Consider the following 26,700-nt stretch of genomic DNA (forward strand, 5'->3'; position numbering starts at 1 on the left):
GGTGAAAGTTTACAGAGCAAATTAGTTTATCATTCAACAATTTATACACAAATTGTTTCGTGACATTGGTTGCAACCCTCTCGATGTGTCATCACTCTCCCCTTCCCTACATTGGATTCCCAATTTCCGTCCATCCATTTTTCCTGTCCCTTCCTGCATTCTCATCTTTGCTTTTAGGCAGGTGTTGCCCATTTGATTTTGCATATGTGATTGAACTAAGAAGCATGCTCCTAACATATATTTTTGTTTCTTTTATAGACCTGTCTAATCTTTGATATCGCCTTAACTTCTTCTCCATTTGAAAGTTCTCTACCTGTGCTTTTTATTCCCCTTTTTGTTGTTTTGATGTTGTTGTCATTTACAGATTGACATCTCTTTTTCCCTGTTTTTAGTCTTTTAGCTTTGTTTTACTCTTGAGAGTTCTTTACCTAGGTTGGTATCTGGCTGATGCTGTCCTGTGTCGTAGATTCAGGTTGTTGTCTGATGTTGTTGGTTCTGTAACTCTTTAATATTTCTTGTAAGTTTAATTTGGTTTTTATGAATTCCCTTAATTTCTGTTTATCTGGAAATGTCCCAACTTAGCAATTGTATTTGAGAGAGAGTTTTGCAGCATATATTATTCTTGGTTGGCAGTTTTTTCTTTTAAGGTTTTATGTATGTCATCCCATTGCCTTCTTGCCTGCTGAATAATCAGCTTATTCTTATTTTTTCCCATTGTAAGTGACTTTTTGTTTTTCTCAAGCTGCTCTCGGGATGCTTTCTTTATCTTTGGTTTTGGCAAACATGATTATGATGTGTCTTGATGACTTTCTTTTCGGGTCTATCCTATGTGGAATTCTGCGAGCTTCTTGGATTGTCAGCTTTTTGTCTTTCATGATATTTGGGAAGTTTTCTGCCAGAAAATGTTCAACAATCTTCTCTGTGTTTTCCATTTTCTCCCTCTGTTGTGGAACTCTGATCATGTGCAGATTTTTACTCTGGATTGTGTCCCATGTAATTCTTAGATTTTTTTTCATTTTTCATCATTCTTTTGTCTGATTTTTCCTCAAATAAAGTGACATCAATGGATTTGTTTTCAATCTTGCTGATTCTGTCTTCTGTTGTTTCAGATTTGCTCCTAAAGCCTTTTTGAGTTGTCCATTTCTGAAATTTTGTCATTTGTGTTTTGGATTTCTAGTTGTGGTTTTTGTATGAGTTCTAATTGTTTATTTATTTCAATGTTTTGTTCTTGTATTGTTTTTCCTGAATTCTTCCATTACTTTGTCTGTGTTTTCCTTGATTTTGGCTATGTTTTCCTTGGTTTTGTCTGTGTTTTCCATGATTTTGTCTATTTTTTTCCTCGGTTTTGTCTGTGATTTTTTGATCTCTTTCCTAATCTCTTGGAAAACCGAAATGAAACCTGCTGCCATCGAGTCGATTCTAACTCATAGTGATGCCACAGGGTTTCCAAGGCTGTAATCTTTATGGAAAATGGCTGCCATATATTTCTCCCTTGGAGCCACTGGTGGTTTTGAACTGCCAACCTTTCAGTTAGCAGTCCGTCACTGTAACCACTATACATTACATATCAGGTAGTTCCATGCCTTTTCTTCTACCAGAAGCTCATCTGATTCTTTATTTTGGTCACTTGCTGGAGCCATCTTACCCTGCTTATTTATATGTTTTGATATTATTTCTGCTGTTTCTGAGACATTAAGATATTATCTTCTTTATTTATTGATTGTATATTTGTTTTGTCCTGCTTTTTTATTTTGTTTTGATATGTCAGGGTTGGCTGCTTGCTCGTCTGTGGGCACGATAGTTCTCACCACCTTGTGCAAGTGGTCAGGGCAGCATCAAGAAGGATGAGTCCGCTTTGCTGTACACCGGCTTGGTGAGGTGGCTGAAGGCGGACTGGGCAGGTGCTGTCTGCCTCCTGGTGTTGGTCCAGCTGTGTGGGAGTGTTCACAGCCCCTCACCAGATAGGTGGGGTGTCGGATGGGGAGTGGTACGGACACAGATACACATCTTTCTGTTATTCTCTGCTTTCAGCCAAGATCCATCTGATATCAGCAGTGATATCCCTCATTCCATGTCCTCTTCTGAATCTGGCTTGAATTTCTGGCAGTTCCCTGTCGATGTACTGCTGCAATTGCTTTTGAATGATCTTCAGCAAAATTTTACTTGCGTGTTATATTAATGATATTGTTCTATAGTTTCCTCATTTCTGTTGGATCACCTTTCTTTGGAATAGGCACAAATATGGATCTCTTCCAGTTGATTGGCCAGGCAGCTGTCTTCCAAATTTCTTGGCATAGACAAGTGAGCACTTGAAACATCTCAATTGGTATTCCATCAATTCCTGGAGCCTTGTTGTTTGCCAATGCCTTCAGTGCTGCTTGGACTTCTTCCTTCAGTGCCGTCAGTTCTTGATCATATGCTACCTCCTGAAATGGTTGAATATCAACCAATTCTTTTTGGTATAGTGACTGTGTGTATTTCTTCCATCGTCTTTTGATGCTTCTTGTGTCATTTAATATTTTCCCTGTAGAATCCTTCAGTATTTCAACTCAAGGCTTAACTTATTTCTTCAGTTCTTTCAGCTTGAGAAATGCTGAGCATGTTCTTTCCCTTTGGTTTTCTAACTCCAGGTCTTTGCACATTTCATTATAATACTTTACTTTGTCTTCTTGAACCACCCTTTGAATCTTCTGTTTAGCTCTTTTACTTCATCATTTCTTCCTTTCACTTCAGCTACTCTACTTTCAAGAGCAAGTTTCGGAGTCTCTTCTGACATATATTTTGGTCTTTTCTTTCCTTCCTGTTTATTTTTAATAACCTCTTACTTTCTTCATGTATAATGTCCTTGATGTCATTCCACAACTCGTCTGGTCTTTGGTCATTAGTGTTTAATGCACCAAATCTGTCCTTGGGATGGTCTCTAAATTCAGGTGGAATATACTCAAGGTCATACTTTGGCTCTCATGAACTTGTTTTAATTTTTTTCAGCTTCAACTTGAACTTGCATATGAACAATTGATCATCTGTTCCACAGTTTGCCCCGACCTCCTTCTGACTGATGATATCGAGCTTTCCACAGACATAGTCGATTTGATTCCTGTGTATTCCATCTGGCGAGGTCCATGTGTACAGTAACCATTTATGTTGTTGAAAAAAGGTATTTGCAATGAAGAAGTCATTGGTCTTGCAAAATTATATCCTGTGATCTCTGGCATCGTTTCTATCACCAAGGCCATATTTTCCAACTACTCTTCTCTCTTTGTTTCCAGCTTTCATATTCCAATCACTAGTAATTATCATTGCGTCTTGATTGCATGTTCAGTCAATTTCATACTGCAGAAATTGGTAAAAATCTTCAGTTTCTTCATCTTTGACATTAGTGGTTGGTGCATAAATTTGAATAATAGTCGTATTAACTGGTCTTCCTTGTAGGTGTATGGATATTATCCTATCACTGACAGCATTGTACTTCAGGATAGATCTTGAAATGTTCTTTTTGACAATGGATGCAATACCATAAACTTACACCTATTGATAATCACACTGAATGTAAATGCTTTAAATGCACCTGTAAAGAGACGGAGAGTGGTGAAATGGATAAGAAAACATGACCCATCAATACACTGTCTGCAAGAGACACACCTTAACACAAAGACATAGATTTATTAAAAATAAAATGGCAAAAAGGTATATCAAGCAAACGGTAATCAAAAAAGGGCAGGAGTGACAATGCTAATCTCAGATAAACTAGACTTTAAGGCAAAGTCAACAGTAAAAGACAAGGAAGGACATTATACTGTGATTAAATGAACAACCCACCAAGAAGACATAACCTTAATAAATATCTACGAACCCACCAACAGGGCTCCAATATACATAAAACAAACTCTAACAGCACTGAAAATATAAATAGACAGTTCCACAATAATAGTAGGAGACTTCAACACACCACTTTTGGTAAAGAACAGAACATCTAGAAAGAAACTCAGCAAAGATACAGAAGATCTAATGGACAAAATCAAGCAACTGGACCTCATAGACGTATATAGAACACCCAAAAGCAGCAAATATACATTCTTTCCCAATATACATGGAACATTCTCCAGAATAGACCACATTTTAGGCCGCAAAGCAACCCTCGTTAAAATTCCAAAACATCACAACACCATAAAAGTAGAAATCAATAACAGGAAGAGCAAGGATAAAAGATCAAACACATGGAAACTGTATAACACCTTGTTTAAAAACCACTGGATAATAGAAGAAATCAAAGAAGGAATAAAAAAATTCCTAGAATCAAATGAGAACGAAAAGACATCATACCAAAACTTTTGGGATACAGCAAAGGCAGTGCTCAGAGGTCAGTTGATAGCACTAAGTGCACACATCCAAAAAGAACAAAGGGAGAAAATCAAAATATTTACCTTACAACTCAAACAGATAGAAAGAGAGCAGCAAAAGAAGCCTACAGTCACCAGAAGATAGGAAATAATAACAACCTGAGAGCAGATTGGAACTGAGGGGATGTGATGTGTGGAATTAGGTGGGAAGGAGAAAAAATAGAAAAAAACAAAAGCTAACAAAATGGTGTGGCGGGAGCTGGCGGGTGGGAGCAGAGTGAACCCGAGTGGCCGTAGGCTAAAGGCTTTGTAGGCAAGGTGGCGAGGAGAAGCCTTCCAGGACAGGGTGAAGGTGACGTATAGGGCTAGGTGGGAGGAAGAAAGGGAATAGGAGAAAGTAAAGAAAAAAAAGCAATGCAGCAGGAGCCAGTGGGTGGGTGCAGGACAGACCTGGGGCAGCTGTGTGCCAGTGGCTGTCTAGCTGAGCGCCACGGTGTGGCTTGTCAGTAAGGAGCAGAGGTGTTGCACGGGGATAGCTGGGAGGGAGAAAGAAAAGGAAGAAAGGGAAGGAGAAAAAAAAATGGCACAGTGGGAGCAGGCCATTGAGGGTGGGGCAGACCTGGGGTGGCAGTGAGCTGGCGTCTGTCCAGCTGAGTGGGGCCACATGGCCCGTTGGGAAGTTGTGGCGGCAGCGTACAGGGCAGAAGGGTGAGAGGTTGCTAAGTGTGTATCCCTGGTTACCAGGTGCTCTGTCTCCTGTTGGGAGCTCCGTGAAGCTGCCTTCCCATATTCACTGTCTGCGTTCATTGGTGGCTGTAGTCCAAGATGGCGAGTCTGTGCCGTGTTAACTGACAGAGGATCTGCACTCCATAACTTTCCTTGTTCTCTTTTCTCCATCAGTTTCTTCTTCTATTTGGTGCTTGTTATAAAGTAAGACAAAAGTACAAAGTAATGAAGTAGAAACCAAGTACACAGTGCTGTTAAAGGGTTCACATAATGATTAGGGTATGAGGAATTGGTAGAGGAAATCTGGAAATGGTAGAGGAGGGTCTCAGAGATGGTCTGAGTGCAGTGCCTGGCCACAGCAGAGGCTTCTGATGGTTCCAGAACCCTGCAGACTTGGGTGAGTTTTAGGTGAGTGCATCAAAATGCCCAATCAGGTAGTCAGGGGATGGCAGAGGTAGTTTGAACTGGAAGGATTAGATTAACTGCACCTATAGTTCTGGGAGGTATGTTTGCTCAGTTAGAAGTTACAGGGAGTGAGATGGACCTATTTGATTTAGGAGACCTACAAGAATGAGGCAAAGCATCAGATTCCAGGCAGACTTGGGATTAGGACAGCCCCTGACACTGTGGGATCACCTGGAGAATAAGGCCAGCGGTGCACCAACTGCAGAAGGTGAACAGAAACCCAGGCTTGTACTAGTAATCCGTAGATACTCCAGCCAATTTCTTGGGGGTGTGTCAGAGACAATAGCAAGGTCACAGGGTGAGTCTTGGTCGACAGGTTTTCTGATAGCCTTAGCCCTGCTTCATCTCAAGGAGCTCTGCATTTTAATCTATTTTGTGTATTACACTTTGGTGCCAGAAATTTTTTTTTGAAAAATGATTCCACTGATAAAAAAAAAAAAAAGCAGTTTGCAAGTGGGATGGGGAAGGAAAAGAAGACAGAAATATGAGACTTATCACACTTTTGGGGAAAAACGCAAATTAAGTCTCAGCTAGGTGAGTAATCTTTTGCAGGGATTTTGAGGCAGAGAGAAGCAGTGGCAGATAGGCAGAGGAATTTCTAGGGGAGGAAATAATATAGACAAAGGCAAGAAGATACAGCTGGATGCGTTCTGTGTGGACTACGAAAAAGCGCAGACTTTCCTGGGAATCAGGAGTCCCGTGGTTGGTGCAATGGCTGTGTGGAGGAGTGTGAATTTACTGTGATGGGCAGTGGGAGTCCCTGGGTGGCACAGACAGTTAAGTACTCATTTACTAGCTGAAATGTTGGCAGTGCAAACTCACTCAGAGGTGCGTTGGAAAACAGGCCTGGCCATCTGCTTCTGAAAGTCACAGCCTTGAAAACCCTCTGGAGCAGTTCTGCTCTGCACACATGGAGGGTCGCCATGAGTCAGAATCAACTCGATGGTAGCTAACGGCAACAACAATAATGACGGGCAATACAGTGTCATCGCAGAGAATGAGGTGGGAATGAGGAGAAGATGGATATGTATGCTTACATAAATCTTATGTCAGTCGCTCAAAGCATGAAAGGCTTGCATTAATTTATGGGACATCACGTTTTTCTTCACCCTGGTTCCCACCCAGAAACCTTGAATAATGTCTCCAGTCTCCCAACTTGAAAACATCCTGACCACAATGCATCAAAATAAAAAAAAAGTCATGTTAGAAAAAGTATTTATCAACATTATTATCTCTTGAGCAACAAGGAAATTATGGTAATTGAATTTCACACCATGTCTTATGAGTTTTCAGTATTCTGCAAAAACATTTATAGCCCCTAGATAAGGAGTCTTTTCAAGTTGGACTCACCTATGGGCTACTGCCCTGTCTCAAGACCAGGTTCTTGGCGGCATAATCCTTCAGCCGCTTCTCCCTGGGCTGGTGTAGCGGGACCGCCTGGGCGGAGTGTGCATGTTGTTGGTGAGGTTGTGCCATAGGAATGTTCTGCTCATTGCCCATGGATGTGCAGCTCCAAGAGAGGACAAGTCATGTCAGTTTCCCAGTAGGAGAAGAGACATTTAACACATTCAGAGTATACATCATGGTAAATGCAACAATAGAGAATGCACATGGAATGCTATTATGTGAGTGTCAGAAGAGGGGTGGTCAAAACTAGGAATCTTTGCTCCAGTGAAGCATGGCTGTTCTCCAAACCCATTGTCGCCGAGTCTATTCCAATTCACAGCAACCCTATAAGACAGAGTAGAACTGCTCCATAGGTTTCCAAGGAGCAGCTGGTAGATTCGAACTGCCAACCTTTTGGTTAGCAGCCAAACACTTTACCACTGGCGCCACCAGGGCTCCTACCTGTTCTTAGGAGCATGGAATAGTCTCCATTACTCTGTTGCAGAACCTATGGCTAATCTGTTTATTAGAAACATCGGCGTGATGTTTTAAAATGTTAGAGCAAGGCTGTGAAGAAGTATAACAAATATCCTATATTTAAAAAATAAATTTGGTGCCATTACTGGCTTTTTCATGAGTTTTTCTTTATTCTCTTCTAACTTATTCTCTTTTCTGCTCTACCCTTTTCAAAAAATTTACATCTGCTCTTAAGATCAAAATCTCTGCTTTTTTAAGATATTGTTTTGAAGTATACTGAATTTTCACAGTATGTTTATATGTTTAGGCCATGAGGTTTGTATAAGTCAAATCAAGTATATTGGTCTAGGTTAGTAGAACTTCACCTAACAAACTACCTGATACTAAGCAGAAAGCTGTAAATTCATTTAAAATCAATATCTGAGGCATTAAAAATAAGTTTTTATATCACAGGTGGTTAAGAGAATTTTTAACATAGCAGTATAGGTAGACCCACCATATTGGAATCTTCTTTGTAATATGTTATCAACAATCACTCAATTGTTCATTAAGCAGTGTCTGTGCATGTAACAGTGTAATAACTGCTAGATATAAACACAAAAGAACTATGACAACATATGACAATCTCCTGCCCTCAAGGAGATTCCAATCTACTTGAAGAGGCTGTTGTTGTTGTTGCTGTCAAGTTGATTCCGACTCATAGTGACCCCATGTGTTCCAGAGAAGAACTGTCCCACAGGGTTTTCTAGGCTATAATCTTTATGGAAGCAGATTGCCAGGTCTTTTCTCACATGGAGCCACTGGTGAGTTTGAACCATTCACCTTTCAGTTAACAACCAGGTGCGTAACCATTGCGCCACCAGGGCTTCTTCAAGAGGCTAGCTGAACAAAAATTAGAAATAGTATACTAAATAGCCTCCAACAGAATTTGTGGACAGTTTGAGAGCCACTGAAGAAGGAGGTCTATGACATGGTAATCAGAGTAGACTTCATGGAGGAAGTGTCATCTCATATAAATCCTAAGGTGACAAAGCTTGGTAGTTTGAATCCATCCAGCAGCACCTCAGAAGAAAGACCTGGTGATCTCCTTCCATAAGATCTACTCTAATACACATGGGGTTGCCATGAGTTGGAATCGACTTGATGGCAATGGATAGGTAGGATTTGCCTTCTTTCAGAGAGGAAGACATTCCTAGAAAGTGAAAGCAACACAAAGATAGAGATAGAAATAAACGTGATGATCAATCTAAACTTTGTAAAGGTTTGGTGAAGCATCTTACACAGTTTTTTTTTTTTTAATAGAATTTTTATTTGATTCTCAAGTGTGTGTAACTATCAAGTATCTTACTCAACACTTGGTGTTGGTTATCAGACATTCTCGTCAATTTAACAAATAATTTATAATACGTGCTGTGCAAACTTCACTGCCCAACATTACACTAGGCATTGTAGTTTATCTCTCACTGACTCTTTTGTTTCCTTTCAAGGTAGATGAACACACACTGTGGCCATCCCATAATTCCCATGTCCCTCCACTTGATTTCTCTGCTTTTTATCTCTCATAGTTCAGTTAATTCCACCCCAGACCACACTCCTTCACACATAGATGCATCCGCTTTTGGCCTGTCTTTTTTCTCTTTCTTCTAACTCTTGCCAAGTTCCTACAGAGAAAGAATATTGGCTGTCTCATGTTACCTTTCTCTTTGAACAAAGAATCTCTGTCAACGTGGATGTCTCTCATACAGACAGTGCTGGTGACCCTCCTATTGAGGAAAGAAAAGGAAAGCTACTATGTTTAAAGGTGAAGAAAAGAATGATGCAGAGTCAGTGGCATCAGCCTCTGAAGCTTTTGAAAATATTCAGAAATTCCTTTTTGAATGTCCATTAAAAAATATTTCTCTGTAATTTTACAAGTGCTTCCTCCAAAATATCTATTCAAGATAAAATGTTTAAAATATCTAATTTTGTTTCTTATTTGTTTATAAATGTTGTAGAAAATATCCTCCACTTTTTTCCTTTGCAAATTAACCTGCTTGAGCAGTCAAATTGATTGAGCATTCTGAGTTCCAAATGAACAACCTTCAAAAACATTTTGAATGGAATGCGTTTGTAAGATGAGGATATGTCATATAAAATTAAATTAAAAATGAACAGAATAAACAATACCTCTTATATGAACTTAAAGGAAAGAGACTCATTGGGGGTGGGGCAGATAGACAGTTACAAGCTTGGGAAAATTTTTTTCACAAAAGTTAGAACTTGAGCCAGACTCTAAATAATAAATATTGACTTGTAGGGAGGCATTGAAAAGGTATCTCAAGTTGGGAAAAGACTGTTGGCAAAGACACAGAGGTATGTTCAAGGCCTGTAAATAGATGTATCTGGTTGAACGGGAGACTTCTTATGGAGGAATACAAGAGGTATTATTGACAAATCAGGGTGGGGTCAATTGTAGGTGTTTTGAATGTCACATTAAGGACTTTAGTAGATTTTCTCCCATAAATACTGGAGAGCTATTGAAAGTTTTGAAGGATTGTAATGAATTTGACAGAGTAGTTTTAGAAAATTGTCCAACCTGGTGATGTTAGAGAGGTTAGAAGGCAAGGAGACCAGAAGGGAGGCCATTTATGACTACATGCTTGTGAGATGCCAGAGTTTGGGACTAACAGGTGGTGGGAATGTCCAACAAGGGGGAGCTCTGACAGATGCTTCACACACAACGTGATGTAGTTTTGATGTGATAAAGGAGATGAAGGAAGGCAGTATGTCAGAAATGATAGTTAGGTTTCAGACTGTGTGACTGAGAGCATGAGAAGTACACTCAATAGCAGAACTAGGGAGGTCAAGCCAAAGCAAACGAAATCTGTTGCCATCCAGTCAGTTCCGACTCACGTGTGTTCCCATGTGACCCCATGTGTGTTCAGAAGGGAAAAATTGTTTGTATGGATGGAAGAGGGGAAAGAGATGATAAGTACCTGGGGACCAGCGTAGTTCAATAGAAATATAATGTGAGTCACATACGTCATTATAGATTTTTAATAGCTATATTAAAAGAGTAAAAATAAAGAGGTGAAATTATGTTTAATAATGTTTTATTTACCCCAGTATATCGAAAATATTATCATTTCAACATATAATCCATGTAAAAATTATTAATCAGCTATTTTACATTCTTTTTTCATACTAAATCTTTGAAATCCAGTGTTGTGTTTTACACTTACAGCACATAACAATTTAACTAGCTACATTTCAGGTACTCATAGTCACCTGGTGGGTGGCTACCATATTAAATACCGTAGGCGGCTGTGGGTCAGACTCGACTCAACGGCACATAACAACAACGACAACATTATTAGATAGTTTAATGGAACTCTCAAAGATTACACAACAGGTTTCTTAATTAAGCTAGTGATATGACTCACTTTTGAAAATTATAATTCTGTATATCCTTTTCCCTCCTCGATTCTTTTGTTGATTTTAGTTATTTCAGATTCAAGAAGTTCTTTAAGCAGAGTATCGTTCTTTCCCCAAATAAAAAAGAATTTCAGAAATACCCAAGATATCCTGTTTCACTGCTTACAGTTTCTACTGTCTCTAGTTCTCCATTTGACTTACAACTTTAATTAAACAAATCAGTCTAAATCTTCTCTTTCTTCTTCTGTTGTCAGTCTCAAACTCTTTGTTATGAAATAATCTAGCAATGTGTCCTCAGAACCCTTGGATAAATGACATTTAGTACTTTGGAAATGGAAACTGTATTTTTTATGTTCCCCTGTCTGCATATGTGTGCGTTTCTCCAGTGTTTAATATCTGAGTGCTGGGTTTTCAGTCTTCGCTATATGCTAAAGAATGCAGTACAGAAGGGAGCCTACTTCTATAGAAAACAAGCCAAGGACATTGTGTTCCATCTTTACAATGAAATGCAGATCTCTCATTAAAAGGCAAATCCATCATTTCAAGGGTTCAATAGGATGGTGCATGAAAATAAAAATCCAGCTGCTTAAATTTAGGGCATTGAAGAGTCCAATTAAAAACAAAAATGTTCCCTGGGTCTGAAGCATTTTTATCTGATTATGCATTGGATAGATTTTCATTCAGTTTAGGCTCTTGCTTATTAGAATTCTGTCCTAAAATAGTCTGACATTTGTTTTAAGCAAATTAGACTCGACTATGATACTTCATTCACTTAAATTCTGTATTTGGCTATTTGGAAACATCCTTGTGTTTGCTAATATATTGTTAATTTGTATACGAGAAATATTGGCATGTTTATAGTGCTTTGCTTTTCCGTCTTGTTTCTTACGTTTCTCCCATTCCCATTTAGTTTCTTTTTTTCTCTCTTTTTTGAAGACATTATTTGCCAAGACAGCCATTTGTGCTCCAACCAGCTTTCTTCAACTGTTTCACTCCACCTTATTTTGTGTCAAGTAGAGTGCCACCTTTTAGCTATTCTAATGTGCTCTGCCCAACTTTAACATGCTTAATTTAGTGGTAAGTAGTGGCAAAGCCAGTGATATTCCCTGCAAATATTCTCTGTGGGGTCTGCATACAACATGGTGCCCACAACCTATCTAGGGATGACTGAAGAGTTCTGCTCCATGCTGCTGAGCCCAGTCACAGATTCTCAAGAAAGTGCTCTGTATGTTGTAGAACAAAAAGGTTTACGTCAAGCCTATTTGTACAGTGTATACATTTTTGATAGGCATTAATAGTTGCTTATTAGAACTGTGGCTAATTCCCCATGCTTTCCTCTGGAGTCTAGTCCTGCTGTCTCTCAGGAGTAGCACCAGAGGTGTGACCTGAGGCCATACAGAGGACTACTGTTTAACAAGGTCTGTGCTAAAATGCCCTTGGTAGTAGATATTTGAAGGAGCCCTGGTGGCGCAGTGGTTAAGAGCTCTGCTGCTAACCAAAATAGTAGCAGTTCAAATCCACCAGCTAGCTGCTCCTTGGAAACCCTCTGGGGCAGCTCTCCTGTGTCCTATAGGGTTGCTGTGAGTCGGAATCAACTCGACACTAAGGGGTTTGGGTTTTTTGAGTTTTTAGTGGCACAGTGGTTAAGCACTTGGCTGCTAACTGAAAGGTCAGTGGTTCGAACCTACTTAGTAGCTCTACGGGAGAAAAGAACTGGTGATCTGCTCCTGTAAAGATGGCAGCCTAGGAAACTCCATGAGGTAGTTCTCCTCTGTCCTGTAGAGTCCCCATAAGTTGAGATTGACTCGATGGCACACAACAGTAGGTATTTGAGGTCCCTAGGGGGTGCAGATGGTTTGCACTCGACTAATAACCTGAAGGTTGGCAGTTGGAACCCACCAAGTGGTACCGTGGAAGAAAAGGCCTGGTGATCTGCTTCGTTAAAATTACTCCCAAGAAAACCCTATGGAGCAGTTGTAACTCTGTAAAAGATGGAGTCACTCTGAATCCGAATCTACTTGATGGCAACTAACAATAAGTATTTACTAGGTTTCTTAACCTGAGTATTTCACTGTCTCCTATTACCCTGATTGTTAGACATTTATGCATATGGTGATATTGTCCCTGGACTGTCCCTAGAAGTAAATGTTTCTAATAATTCCTTGATATCCAGTATGTTTTACCAAAATCAGTTTGGTTCCATTTTCAGGCCTTATCTCTCCAGTATCCATTATCTTCCTAAAAAAATAAATAATAATTTTAAAAGAGAACTTGTTTTAGTTAATGCAGTGAAACCTGTAAGAGCCAAAACTTGATGACTGCCCTGTTTTACCAGGTCTTGCAAGTTTTCCGCCTTTGACAGGATGCAATCATACCACTTTTACATTGCTGGGTTTAGTTGAAAATATTTGAGTTTTCCTCTTGTAACAGGTTTCCACTTTACACAGCTTCCGACATTCTCAGGTTTGACTGTATCAATCCACTTCTAATGGATTCTTTCCATCCCTAGGAGCTTAACAGTTTTATGGAATAATATTTTCTGGATGCAGATTTCATTCTAGACCCAAACTAGGGATGTATTTTCTATGCTGTGTCATAGTTTACAGGGAGCATTTCATACTGGGGTCCTTGTACTTCCATCCCGTGCCAGCACTGGCTATCAAAACTGCCTAGGCTGCAAATAAAATATGAAATGAAATCCATCTGGCATTTCTCATTGAATTAGGACCAGAACATTTTTGCTAAATATTAACAGATGGCTAAATTCTTAATATCAAACTAACGTTTTAAAACATCTGAGGGGCCCCACATGGGTGGAAAGGGTGGAGAACCGTGTGTTTTCTCTATCATAGAGCCCTTCCTGTACATACCCCCTTCACCCATTTCTTCTCACCCACGTGCTGAGAATCACTGGAGTCTCCTATCTCAGATAATTTTACTCCTTGGCAGCTGGTATCAAATGTATGTGATGTATCACAATTGTGTAGTCAGTCTTAGCCAACTCAGGTGGTATGTTGCTGTTGGTATGCCTTAAGATTGTTTATTAATGCCAATTTTCTTTTTCTCTCTCTTTTAATAGGAAAAAGAAAAGAAATATATGCTTCCCTTGGACAACCTGAAAGTTCGGGATGTGGAAAAGAGCTTTATGTCTAGCAAGCACATCTTTGCACTTTTTAACACGGAGCAGAGGTAAGAAAATGAAGCCGTTTTCTGTTTTCAGATTTTTTTTCCCTTGAATTCCTATATGATCCAGAGATCATACTTACAAATCGTTCCTTTTGTCCCACCTCAAAATTTTTTTAACACTTCAGTTTTCCTTTTGTTTATTTTATATTTTTAGCCTCCACCATGAATTATGGCTTAAAATTTAGAATAAGAAGGATCTTCAAGTAGTAATTAGTTTCTCTGCTTTTCCAGCAGGCACACAGATCATGATGCTTCCATTCTTAAGCTACGTTTTATTACCTTAAACTCTTCCTCCTGCTGAATTTGTTTACATACTTACAAATCATTCAATTACAATGTTAATAGTATCTGTTCAGCATAGAGGGAACTCACTTAAGTAAGACCTTCATATATGTGTGTGTGTGTGTGTGTGTGTGTGTGTGTGTGTGTGTATGTGACTAAATTCTTACATCAGTGGATAGAATTATTCAGTTAGTGTGATAATATATATAGTACTTTATAGCTTTTCAAAACACCATCCACATTGATTATCTTTGATTTTTTAATTAACAATAGCCCTGTAAGTTAAAAAGATGGGGTGGTGTGGTTTTTAGTTTATAAAATTTAGGCTCAGAGAACTTAACTGATTTTTGAGATCACAAAACTGGTACATGGGGGAGCTGGAACTTGCATCAGGACTTCTGGGTCTAATTCTACTTTTCCTTCAACTCTTATTTCTTTTGCTTTTCTTACTGCTGTTCACCTACAACATCGAAACTTTGTTTTGGACTGATTGTTATGGAGTGCTGTAGTTGTTCATTGAAACTATCAAGTAAAGTTAAATAAACACATGGAGAGGCAACAGAGGACAAGATAAAAACAAACAAACAAAAAAATCCATTGCTGTGAGTCGATTCCAACTCATAGTGACTCTATAGGACTCTATAGGACAGAGTAGAACTGCCCCGTAGGGTTTCCAAGGAGCAGCTGGCTGGTGGATTCGAACTGCTTTCCTTTTGGTTAGCAGCTAAACGCTTAAACGCTGTACCACCAGGGCTGCAAGAGGACAAGATAGTTGTAAACAAGGGCCATCATTAGGCAAGGAGATCTTTTTTCAAATGGAAATGTTATAGAAAAAAGCTAATTAATTTTTATTAGTCTGTTATTAAGAAAACGAATCATTAGTTGGTGAAATCTAATTTTAACCCTTTCCTCCAGACCTTCTTTTATCTTTATTTTGCAATGAGCAAAGCTACTTGATGAGGTTCAGTGACTGGCCCAGGGTCAATCACAGACTAAATCAAAATAGTGAGAGAAGACAACTTCATCCCACATTCCCAGTCAGTTGCTCAGAGTGACTCATTATACAGAATACTTGGAAAACCCACAAGAGCAAGGCACTTAAAGAATCAAGGGGAAAGAAAATTAAATACAGCTTCCCTACCAAATACTAAAATGGGATTTAAAAAAGATTTGGTATTATTTTGGAGTAGTTTGCAAAAAACACTGAAGATGATAAGGATAAGAAGGTTGCTGGAGACAGCAATAGTGAGTCCTTGGTACTAGGGCCACCTCAGTACTGTTTACATGCCTTCCTCAGGGCAGTGGAGGATTGGGAGGCCCTGAAGGAATCCTCAGAGGCACGCTCAGCCTTCTTGCCTGGATGAAGGGTGAGACACGTGACTACCAGGCAGGAAGTCAAAGTCAAAGTGAGTTTGAATCCTCGGTTACCCTGGGAAGGGTAGGTTATAAAAGAGCTTGGTGCAAAGTAAAAATAAGATAGCAGTAGAGCATCTTTTTCGATGAAGTACAACTGTGGATTTGAGAAAGAGCCAAAGTCAAAATAAGAAAACTCGGGGCTTCTAGTAATCTGGGTCTTCTGGAATCCTAGAGTTCTCAAAGGTATTAAACTCTTCAACCATTTTCAGAGACCTCTGTGAGGACATGGAAGTACCACGTACAGGCACATTTTCCATTGTCTTTTCCTTTGCAATCTTGATTTCTTTAAATTATTTTTGTGCTGGCTAGGATCTCCAGTACAATGTTGAATAGAAGTGGGCACCCTTGTCTTGTTGCTGATTTTCAGGAAAACGGTCTTAAAATTCTATAGTTTTGGTATACCTTTGGGTAGGCACTTGATATCAGATCCCTTTTGTACCTGTTATTAAAGTTTTTGTTTTGTAAATCATGATGGAGTATTGAATTTTATCAAATGCTTTTTCTGCCTCTACGGAGAAGATTATATAATTTTTCTTCTTTAATCTGTTAACGTGGTGCAGTATGTTTAGCATGTTAAACCATTCTTGGTTTCCTGGGATTAAACCTAGCTAAATTGTGGTATTTTATTATTTATTTTATCTTCCTGTTTTAAATTTACTAATATTTTATTTAGGCTTTTTACATGTTCAGTAGTTGAGATTGGCACTTAAATGTCTTGCCTGGACATTTGGGCTGACCTCACCTGGTTTTCATACCAACGTTATGTCAGCTTCATAAATTGAGGTAGCTCAAGGCCCTAATTGTTTTTTTGGAGCAGTTTGAATAAGATAGGGATTAGCTGTTAATTAAACGAAATGTTTGGTAGAACTCCTCAGGCCCTGATGGGTATTTTTGGTAAGTAACTTTAACTAGTGATTTAATTTCTTCAATGAGTACCATATAGATGTGTTCAGGTTTTGTATTTTTTTTATGAATTGATTTGGATAAACTATATTTTTTCTAGGAAATTGTCTATCCTGTCTGTTTTTAAATATATTAGCATCAAGTCTTTCATAATCCCTTTATTTTTTTTAATCCCTGTAGTATCTGAACATTTGACCTCTTTTCATTCCTAATAGTAAGCCTTATCTTCTTTTTCCATGATTACTCTTGCCAGAGTTTTGTCTATTTTGAAAAAAACAGCTTTAGGCTTTTTTTTTTTTTTTTTGTCTGTCTTCTATCATATATATATATATTTCTATTTCAATTCTACTCTTTTCTTCATTATTTCTTTCCTTCTATTTTCTTTGTATTTACTCTTTTGGTGTTTCTGCTAACTTACTAATTTAGATGCTTAGCCAATCAGTTTTTATCTTTTCTTTTTCTTGTATATGCATATAAGTCTATAGATTTTCCTCTGGGTAGTTTTCAGCTGCTTACCACAATTTTGGAAACATAATATTTTTATTATAATTCAATTCTGTTTCCTAATCTTCATTTGGATTTCTTCTTTGACTCATGAGAGAAGTGTGTTTTACATTTTATAGTACATGGAATGTTGTTTTTGTGTTGTTGTTGATTTCTAATTTAATTGTATTGTGGTCAGAGAATATGACCTAGTACATGGTGAATTTTTATAAATACTCCATGTGTTCCTGAGAAGAATGTACATTAGCTAAGTTGAGAGTAGGGGGTCCCACGAGAGTCAGTTGAACTGTGCTTGTTAATTGTGTTATCCAACCTCTATAGTTGCTGTTGTTTTCCCATCTTGATTAATTCAGACATTCAACAAGTATATATTAGGTACCTGCTCTGTGCCAGGCTTTGCTCTATGGGCTTAAAATACATTGTGAATAAAATAAACGAAAAAAGATTATTCATTTTAGATCACATTCTAGAGAGGGGTGTTGGCAGGGAGACAGATAAAAGCCATAAACAATATCACTTTATCAGAGATGTGTCAAAGATCTCTTTTTATGATTGTGAGTTTGAATATTTTACTAAGTTTACTTTTTGCTTTATGTATTTTGAGACCAATCGATGTTACTAGATTCATACAAATTTAGAATTGTTGTATCTCCTTGCTGACACTTTTTAAAAATAATTTTGTGGCAGCCCTCTTTATTCCTAATAGTGTTCTTTGCCTTAAAACCTATTTTATCTGATCCTAATTAGACCTGGTGGCACAGTGGTTAAAGTGCTCAGCTGCTAACCAAATCCACCCAGTGACTCTGAGGGAGAAAAGACCTGGCGATCTTCTCCCATAAATATTACAGCCTAGAAAGCCCATAGAGCAGTTCTACTCTGTCACATGGGGTCACTGTGAGTCGAAATTGACTCTATGGCACTTAACACCAACAATAATCATATAGCTACACTGCCTTTCTTTTGGTTATTATTTGCTTAGTATATCCTTTTATTTCCTTTTGCCTTCATTTTTTTTTTTTGTATTTTATCACAGCATATACATGTATTCGCTTGTTTTTAATCTAATGTGAAATCTCTTTCTTTTAACTGATGAGATTAGTCACTTTACTTTTTTATTATTATTATTAAAGCATTTGAATTTGATTTGGACATTTTATTTCCATCTGTCCCTTTATCTTGCTTTACAATACTTTTCTCCCTCCTTTCCAGCCTTCCTTTCCTTTAATTCACCCTTATTTTCTTTTTTCCTGGCTTGGAAGTTACACACTCTTATTTCTGTTCCTTTAGACATCTCTTTAATATTTTTGACATTCATATTTGACTTAAAGTTTAAAGTTAGTCTCTCTGCTCTCCAAGATGACCCTAGAACACTTTAACTCCAGTGACCCCCTCCAGTTTTCTCTATTATTGTTATCCAGTATTTGAGTTCAATCTACTTTTTTACCACCTTAGTCAATATTGTAATCGGTTTGTATAGGCACTGCTTGTTTAGATTTACTGACATGTCTACCAATTTCTGAGTTCACCTTCCGTCTTTAATCCCAATGTTTATTTTGGTTCATTTTCTTTCACACTAAAGTATACCCTTTAGGAATCCCATCAGTGGGTTCTACTTGGTGGTTGGTGGTGGTGTTAGTTGCTGGTGAGTTGATTCCAACTCATGAACTCTCACTTTGGTGTTTGTTTTCTTGAATATATCTTTATCTTGCTTTTATTGTTGAATGATAATCTAGCTTGATATTAAATTATATATTGATAGTTTATCACATTGCTTTGAAGTTCTTATTCCTCTATATTCTGGCTTCCATGCTGCTTTTGAGAAATCAGCTGTCATGCTAATTATTGCTCCTTTTTATAAATAATCTTTTTTTCTCACTGGTTGATTTTAAGATCTCTTTGTTTTTTGTATTCTGAAGTCTCAATGTGATGTTGTTATGCTTGTGTTTTGTTTTATGTGTCCTACTTGGGGTTCATTGTGCTTCCTAAATCTGAGGATTCATGATTTTCATAAATCCTGAAAAACTATGCCATTTTCTCTTTGGCTTTTTATTGTCTCTCCTTCTGGAATTCCTCTTAGACATACACTAGATTGTTTTATCCTGGTCTTTGTGTCTCTAAGCATCTCTTTTGTATATCTCTCTGTGTGCCTCATTTTGGGCAATTTCTTTAGTTCTGTCTTCCAGTTCACTAATGCTCTCTTCATTAGTGACCAGGCCAGTGTATATTTACCTGTCATCTCTCTTTGGCAGTGGACTTATTTTGTTTTTCTAGTTCATTCTTTGGAGAATCCTAACCCTCGTATAAATCCCAAGATTTTTTTTCTGTCCTTTTGTGGCCATTAACATCCAAGACTTTTGGTTTAGAACCAATTCCACCCAGTGGCAAAAGTGATAAAAGATGTATTTCCTCTGTTTTTTGGCTCTTAAGAGATTTCTTTCATTTTTGAGAGAGAGCTTAGGCATTTAGAATAATGGTTTCAAAGCAATTTGAGATGTCTTGTCGGAAAGTTTTAAAATTTTCTATTCTGCCATTTTGATTGCAATGAAGTGGCCTCTTGTTGCCATTAGATTGTAGAAACACAGAACTATGTTCCTGACTACCCCCAGGGGTGAGGATTGTAATAAATGCCAACCTGGAAGAAGACCAGCCTGGGGTTCATTGTATGTTTAGACATGAATGTTTTATAAAACAGAGACAGCTCTCATTCTCTAATTCTCTCAATAAATAAATATTTGTTCTGTTATTCATTCTAAAGCATTTATTAAGCATTTCTGCATGTTCAGCCCTGCATGTTAGTACTGGTATCCTAAATAAAATATATGATCTTATTTGCATGACATTTGTAATGACCAATGAATGTCACAGCAACATTCATCATTCACTGATCCTAAGACATAAACTTTAAGAAATCAATGAAGAAATGAAAAAAGGAAGAAAAATGAGTCTAGTTGTAAGGAAATTATATATGAACCAACTGGGTTGTAGTATAAAAGGTAACATTTAACTGAATTACATGATAGTGTATTCCATTTCAGAATATAAATGCTGGAGTAACACAGAGTATAAGATTAAGCCACAAACAATGGAGTTAGCACCATAGACGGTGACCCTCGTTAGATCTTGACGTGAATTGGTGGAGAGGAAATAGAATGGAATACCAGAAGGAGGAAATAGTATTAGTCAAAACAAAAGAGTAGAAACTGTGCTTTCATAAATCTGTTGTCAGCCTCTCCTGGATGAGAAGATGCTAATTTCAAAGGCAAGCTCTTAGTAACAAAAATAAGACCATTTTTGTTTGTTTGTTTCTGTAGAGTTCACTGAACTGGTCTTATGCATGTAAGCTTGTGTATTTTCATATTCTACATAGAAGGAAAACTGTGTGTCTATCAAAAGCCAATATGCTTAAAATAATTCTATCAACTATACTTAAATGATATTCTTTTCACCACTTAAACGTAGATTCTGAGGCTATATTCCTGTTTTTTTCTTTTGTTAGAGACAAAATCATGTAAGAAAAAAAAAGTACTCTGTTTCCTGACCTTTAGATGAATTTTTCCTTGGTTAATTTAGAAGAGATTTTCTAAATGCTTCCACTGCTTTGTATTCCTCATCTCTGTCTTCCATGGCAGAGTGTTTCAAATCAATTTTTGTATCCATTCAGCGGCCCCATGTGAGATGCATTGGCTTGGGAATAAGAGTTTCTGTGTGAACATTGGGAGTTGGCAGTAATGTAAGTATAAAGTATCACAGCTTTCTGGGATTCACTTAAAGATGCTCTTGACTGTCCTCACCACACAGGTTAAGGAGCTGACATCTGTAACAGTTAAATGCCTTCACCATGTCACAAAAGCAGTTAATGACAGAGCCAGAATTGGAACCCAGGTCTGATGTCTCATGATCCAGGGGTGTTTCTGATGCCAAAATTTAGATATTAACTAAGTAACAGAAATTCCACCTCTGAATTTAATTGGAATTGTCCCTAAAAGAACAGAAATGAAGAGAGTTTTAATCTCTCATGTAGGTGTTTCAGTTTGCTGTCGGGTCTTACAAATTTCGGTGGAATGCTTTTAGTCTCGTTTTCAAAGCCCCGTTTTGGAACTAACCAGTACCCTTGCCACAGTTCCTGAAAAACTACTTCAGCCATTATTTCTTGTAGCATTATTCCTAAGAGCTGGTTCAGTTGCTATTTTGCTATTTCAGCTTTCCAGTATAAAGTTTAAAACAGTTATTCTGTAGTCCCCAATCATCAGGTGTGTGGGAATTGATAAATTTAGCATCCTCCTTTAAAAAGCCTCCAGTGTCCTGGTGAATTAACATGATCTTTATGAGGCTGGTGACCAGATTTTTTAGCCCTTTTAAAGTGTATTAGTGCTAAGATTTTTTAAGTGGAAGGACTTGTTACTAGTAGCAGTGACTTCAGCGCTGGAAGGGGGTGAGTTTCACACACAGACTGATTTAGCCTACATAAACTCCGGGTAAGAATATGCACTCCTGAGCCCTCCTCTGTGCCTTACAGGGCGGGCGTTATAGATACCTGAGGAGACTGATACATCCCCATGTGCACTGCATCACAAAACCATTTTGAAAATCTAAGTTAAAAGATTCCTAAACTTCTTTGTGGTATGGGCTAAATCAAGGATTGGAATGTTCCCCCAGGTTTTTGTTCCATTTGATTTTGCTAGAAATGCCACATTTTCTCTGGTACAACCGTGTCTAGATAATGACTGCACTGTGTCAGTCTTTGCTCTCCCTAGGCAGACCTGCAGTTTTAAGGTCATGCTAAGGCCCGTTTGGTTCAAGGTATGTCAGCTCTGGTAGCCAGAGATCCGTTTCTATCCAGGGGGCTTGTAGGGCAGCCACGTGGTGTTTTCTGAGCACGCTTTGTGGGTTGTGGAGCTTTGTTTTCTTTTAAAATAAGGCATTCTTTCTTTGACATTGCTTTCTAGCTTTAATTCAGGGTATGGTTTATCAACATTACCAAGTGTTCCAACTCCCCTCCTCCCCTCCCCCACCTCTTTCCTACAGAAAACGATTTGAGGATGTTTCACTGCTCTCCTTAGTCCCTAGCACATTGTCAACACTTAATAAATGTCACATGATACTGCAATATAGCAAGTGTATGCTTTTTAGGCATTCTGAAAAGAATAGCTGTTTATTCTCATTGTTGAGCAGTGTATTTTTCCACTCATTAGCTGGAAAGGAATTGGAGTTGAGTTTTCCATTCATATACCTTTATGTGACTATATTATATATTAAATTTCTTACAGGAGCTTCACTGACACCTGGTCAATACCAGCTTTCTTGGGCTCTCCTCTGGACAGTGTATCAGATGGCAGTTGGCCTCATATCTAGTAGCATTTTTTGATACTAAGAATAAAGCATGGGGGAAGACCAAACCTTTATATCCTACTGAAGTTATAGAAAAGATACAGTGAACTGGATAAGTCACTTGAGAGTCATAGAGTTTTCATTCTCAAACTGATTTTTTTTTAAATTATGCTTTAGTAAAAGTTTACAGAACAAATTAGTTTCTCATTAAATAATTAATACACATATTGTTTTATGACATTGATTGCCAACCCCACAACATGTCAGCACTCTCCCCTTCTCAACCTTGTGTTCCCCATTACCAGCTTTCCTGTCCCCTCCTACCTTCTCATCCTTGCCCCTGGGCTGGTGTGCCCATTCAGTCTCATTTTGTTTTATGGGCCTGTCTAATCTTTGGCTGAAGGGGAACCTTAGGAATGACTTTAGTACTGAGTACAAGGGTGTCCAGGGGCCATACTCTCAAGGTTTAGCTAGTCTGTCAGACCAGTGAGTCTGATCTTTTTTTGTGAATTTGAATTTTGTTTTTCATTTTTCTCCAGCTCTGTCTGGGACCCTCTATTGTGTCCCCTGTCAGAGTAGTCAGTGGTGGTAGCCTGGCACCATATAGTTGTGCTGGACTGTCTGGTGGAAGCTGTGGTAGTTGTGGTCCATTAGTCCTTTGGACTAATCTTTCCTTTGTATCTTTGGTTTTCTTCGTTCACCCTTGCTACAGATGGGGTGGGACCAGTGGAGTATCTTAGATGGCCAGTCATAAGCTTTTCAGACCCCAGACGCTACTCACCAAAGTAGGAGGTGGAACATTTTCTTCACAAACTGTGTTATGTCAATTGAGCTAAATGTCCCCTGAGATCATGGACCACAGCCAGCCCTCATCCCAGTATTTGGTCCCTCAGGGAGTTTGGATGTGTCTGTGAAGCGTCCATGTCTCAAACTGATTTTTATTTCCTCCACCAGGTACTTAAATTCTTGGAATTTAAGTTGTTTGTAAAAGTGATTAATTAGACAAATGTCCTGGGCAAAAGGTGGTCTGCAACACCTTTTTTTAAAAGGGAGTATCTCTTGGAGATGGTTGAGTGTCAAATATATGTGAAAAGGGAAGCAATTACTCTTCCATAAATAGGGAGAGTGGAGGCTCATATTTATAGGTATTGTAATAGAGTGAAAATAAGTAGTATTTTGAACTAGGAAAGGAAACACTGTGTAAGGAGCCGCAATTAATTGAGCACAGAGCGTAAACAAGACTCCTGGACAAATTACTTTCTTTTTACTCCACTGTTGTCAAAATGATCTTTAAGACATTACTTCTTGCCTCACAAAATACTATATGAGAATTATTTGTCTTCTCAATAGTCTGATTCAAGAAGATTTTCCTTTTTCAGATGAAGATTCAGTCAGTAACCAGCCTGCTGACCCAAACTGAGAAAATGCAGTGTGTGACACCCTATATTTTTCTATGGCGTGTCGGTGGGCCATCTGTCCACGTGGGGTATTTGTAAGATCCTCTAACCAGAGTACCTGGTGGAAGAAATAAAAATCAGCTTGAGAGTGAAAACTCTTTATGACCATCACTTGACTTACCCAGTTCATTGTACCTTTTCTGTAACTTCAGTAGGATATAAAGGTTTGGCTCCCCCCTCTCCGGCATGCTTTATTCTTAGTTTCAAAAAATGCCGCGAGATACGAGGCCAACTGCCATCGGATGCATTGTCCAGAGGAAAGTCCAAGTAAACTGGTATAACCAAGTGTCAGAGATGCTGCTGTGAGAAACAGTTAAACATGCTAAAATTAAGTAATGGGGTGTGTTAAGAGGACATCCTAGCACCTTGTACTTTCTTCTTTTTATTGCACTTTTCTTTTACTTTTCCTTTTCTTTCTAGTTTTATCAAAATGATTAATTAGTTAAAAACAAAATAATGTATTCAATATCTGTCTCCACTGCTGGACTAATTTCCTTGAGGGAGGAGCTGTGCTTGTCTTGATCATTGATTTATCCTGAGGGCCTAACACAGTGCCTGACACATAGTAGGCGCTCCATAGGATCTATGAATGAATGGATGGATGTTAAATTTTTTCCTCTGTTATATGGAGAAGATATAAGTAATGCCAGTTGCCAATAGAAAGCATTCTTCTGGTGAGCTCTAGAAGCCTAGAACCTCAGATCTTAGTGGGCTAATAATGGAACTATAGATTTAAAATCTTAGAGGAAATAGTGGGAGCCCAAAAAGAACTCTTTCTTTAAAAAGGAAGAACCTGAGAATTTTCATTTATATAAAGCTGTATAAATGGGTTTTGCTGAATGAATAGAATTCCATGAGATTAAGGGAAAAAAAAATAGAGAACAGATGTTTTATTGTAAATTCAGTGTCAACTCTGTTCTCACTATCTTCTATTATTAAAAAATGCTTTGTAGATATCTACACTAAGCTTTCTAAATCTTCATTTCTTCATTATCTGTAACAAAGCATTCACAAATCTCAGGTTTTCTCTAATATACAGAACTTTTAGAAGGTAGGAGGAGGAGAGCCAAAAGACAGGACTTTAGTTTTCTGGTCCTAAGTTTCCACTTCTTGTTTCTGCTAGAACTGTTAAGTTCACATGGATGAGACAAAGATTTGAGGACTTTTGCAGAGTTATTGATTGTGAGTTCAAGATACGACAGTAGTGTTTATTTCCCTCTATAAATCTAGGAAGATAAACCCTGTGCATTCCCTATCTAGGAGTTGGGTAGGAGTACATGTTTAGCAAGTTAATATAAGGCTGCGTTATATCCTGAAAGCTGTTAAATCCAAATCTTGGAATCAGAGAACTTTGATGCTATCTTTCTCTCTTCCTTGGTCCAGTCTTTCACTGCAGAGATATTTGTTGTCATGTGGCTCTGATTCTGTACGTCACAATAGTTTCACAATTCACACTACTGCATCTTCTCCCTTTACGAGCGTCTTTCTGGTTGTGAAATAGCATCATTAGGAAGCCCTAGGTACACTAGAGAGGAAGGGAAGAAACGTTTCAAGAAGGAGCCTGGAGAAAGATGGATTGGAGAACCAAAACTGTCTGCCCATTTGATTTATTTGATTTACCAACCACATCAAGACAGAAATCGAATATAGTTTGGTAATATTTTTGTGAACTAAGTCAGCAACAGTTGATTTCACAGCTAAGATAAATTCTCATGAAAGACAACACAATTGCTTGGGTATGAAATATTTGTGACTTGAAGCAATCTATTTAAATTCTTCTCTTATTGATTTTCAACTTAAACTCTGAAATGAAATAGGAGTGTGATGCCCTACTTGGATGAGTGTTTCTGCCTTTTCTGAGGGAGAAAAATAGCAAGTTCATGCTTTTCAGCTTTTTCAGACGTCATTAAAGACTTCGGAAGAATTCCTCACAGTTAAAACACCTGTGTGTAGTCCGTATCTATTTTTATAGGAGAATTAGGTATTGTCCTCCTCAGGAGCCTTTGGGGATTTCCAACGAAGAGATGGATAGGATAGAATTAGCAATTTAGATTCAGTCCCTTTCTTTCCAAGTATTGAAACTGGAGTTGTATCTTAAGCCATTAGTAGGACCAGCAGGGATTTTTGGTCAAAGTGTTTGTGGCATTCATGTTCAGGAGGTGCCTTTCCAAGGACCATCTTGATGAATGAGCCCAACAAGGCTGTGTAAAGTTCAAGAACAAAAAGAAATTATGTCCTTCACAGCAAGTTTACTTTTCTTCTAGGATTTCAGAACAAACATTCTGCCTGCTCCCTACCTATTTCCCGGAACAACTATTTGCTGATGGGCAATTCCCTACTCCTGGCACCTCCTTCAGACAGAGACCGGCGGCGTGGGGCAGAAGTGTGCCTCCATTTAGGAGCCATAAAACGGCCCAGCTGCTGCTCATTAATGACGGGGGAGCAACCGCTGGTTGCAGACAGACTACAGAAAGATAAAGAGGATTGGTTCTAAGATAGTCTTTAAATTAGACACTGTAGTGGTCATTTGCAAGAGAAAGTCTGACAGCTTGTCATTCTATCTTAGAAGAGACTAGTACAAATGATCCGCTGTCTTTAAACATATGTTAGTTTTGTTAAAATTCTAGCTTTTCTTTTTGAATGCTAATTAGTCATTCTAAACTAAAGAGCTGGATTCACGATAACTGGCTTGTCTCAGACTTTTATTTTAAAAAATGAATTTACATTCTGATTAATTTTGGTAAGGATGGAATCAAAGTGAGTGGTGCTCTACAGCTTCCTTTGGCCAGTGTGGTGGTGATTTTGTGATGATACGC

At 38.3% G+C, this 26,700-nt stretch overlaps 1 protein-coding gene across 4 annotated transcripts in view; it reads left to right on the forward strand.

Moving 5' to 3' along the window:
* DNM3 (dynamin 3) overlaps window positions 1-26,700 on the forward strand; it is a 717,102-nt gene that overhangs the window by 505,932 nt on the left and 184,470 nt on the right. For all 4 annotated transcript variants that reach the window (XM_023738465.1, XM_012557752.2, XM_004384112.3 and 1 more), the window contains one exon: window positions 13,888-13,997. In XM_023738465.1, the coding sequence (XP_023594233.1) occupies window positions 13,888-13,997 (110 nt within the window). The remainder of the gene's footprint in view (window positions 1-13,887; window positions 13,998-26,700) is intronic.

Source organism: Trichechus manatus, unplaced genomic scaffold (genome assembly GCF_000243295.1).
Source record: "Trichechus manatus latirostris isolate Lorelei unplaced genomic scaffold, TriManLat1.0 scaffold00117, whole genome shotgun sequence".
In the NCBI taxonomy this organism is placed as follows: Eukaryota; Metazoa; Chordata; class Mammalia; order Sirenia; family Trichechidae; genus Trichechus; species Trichechus manatus.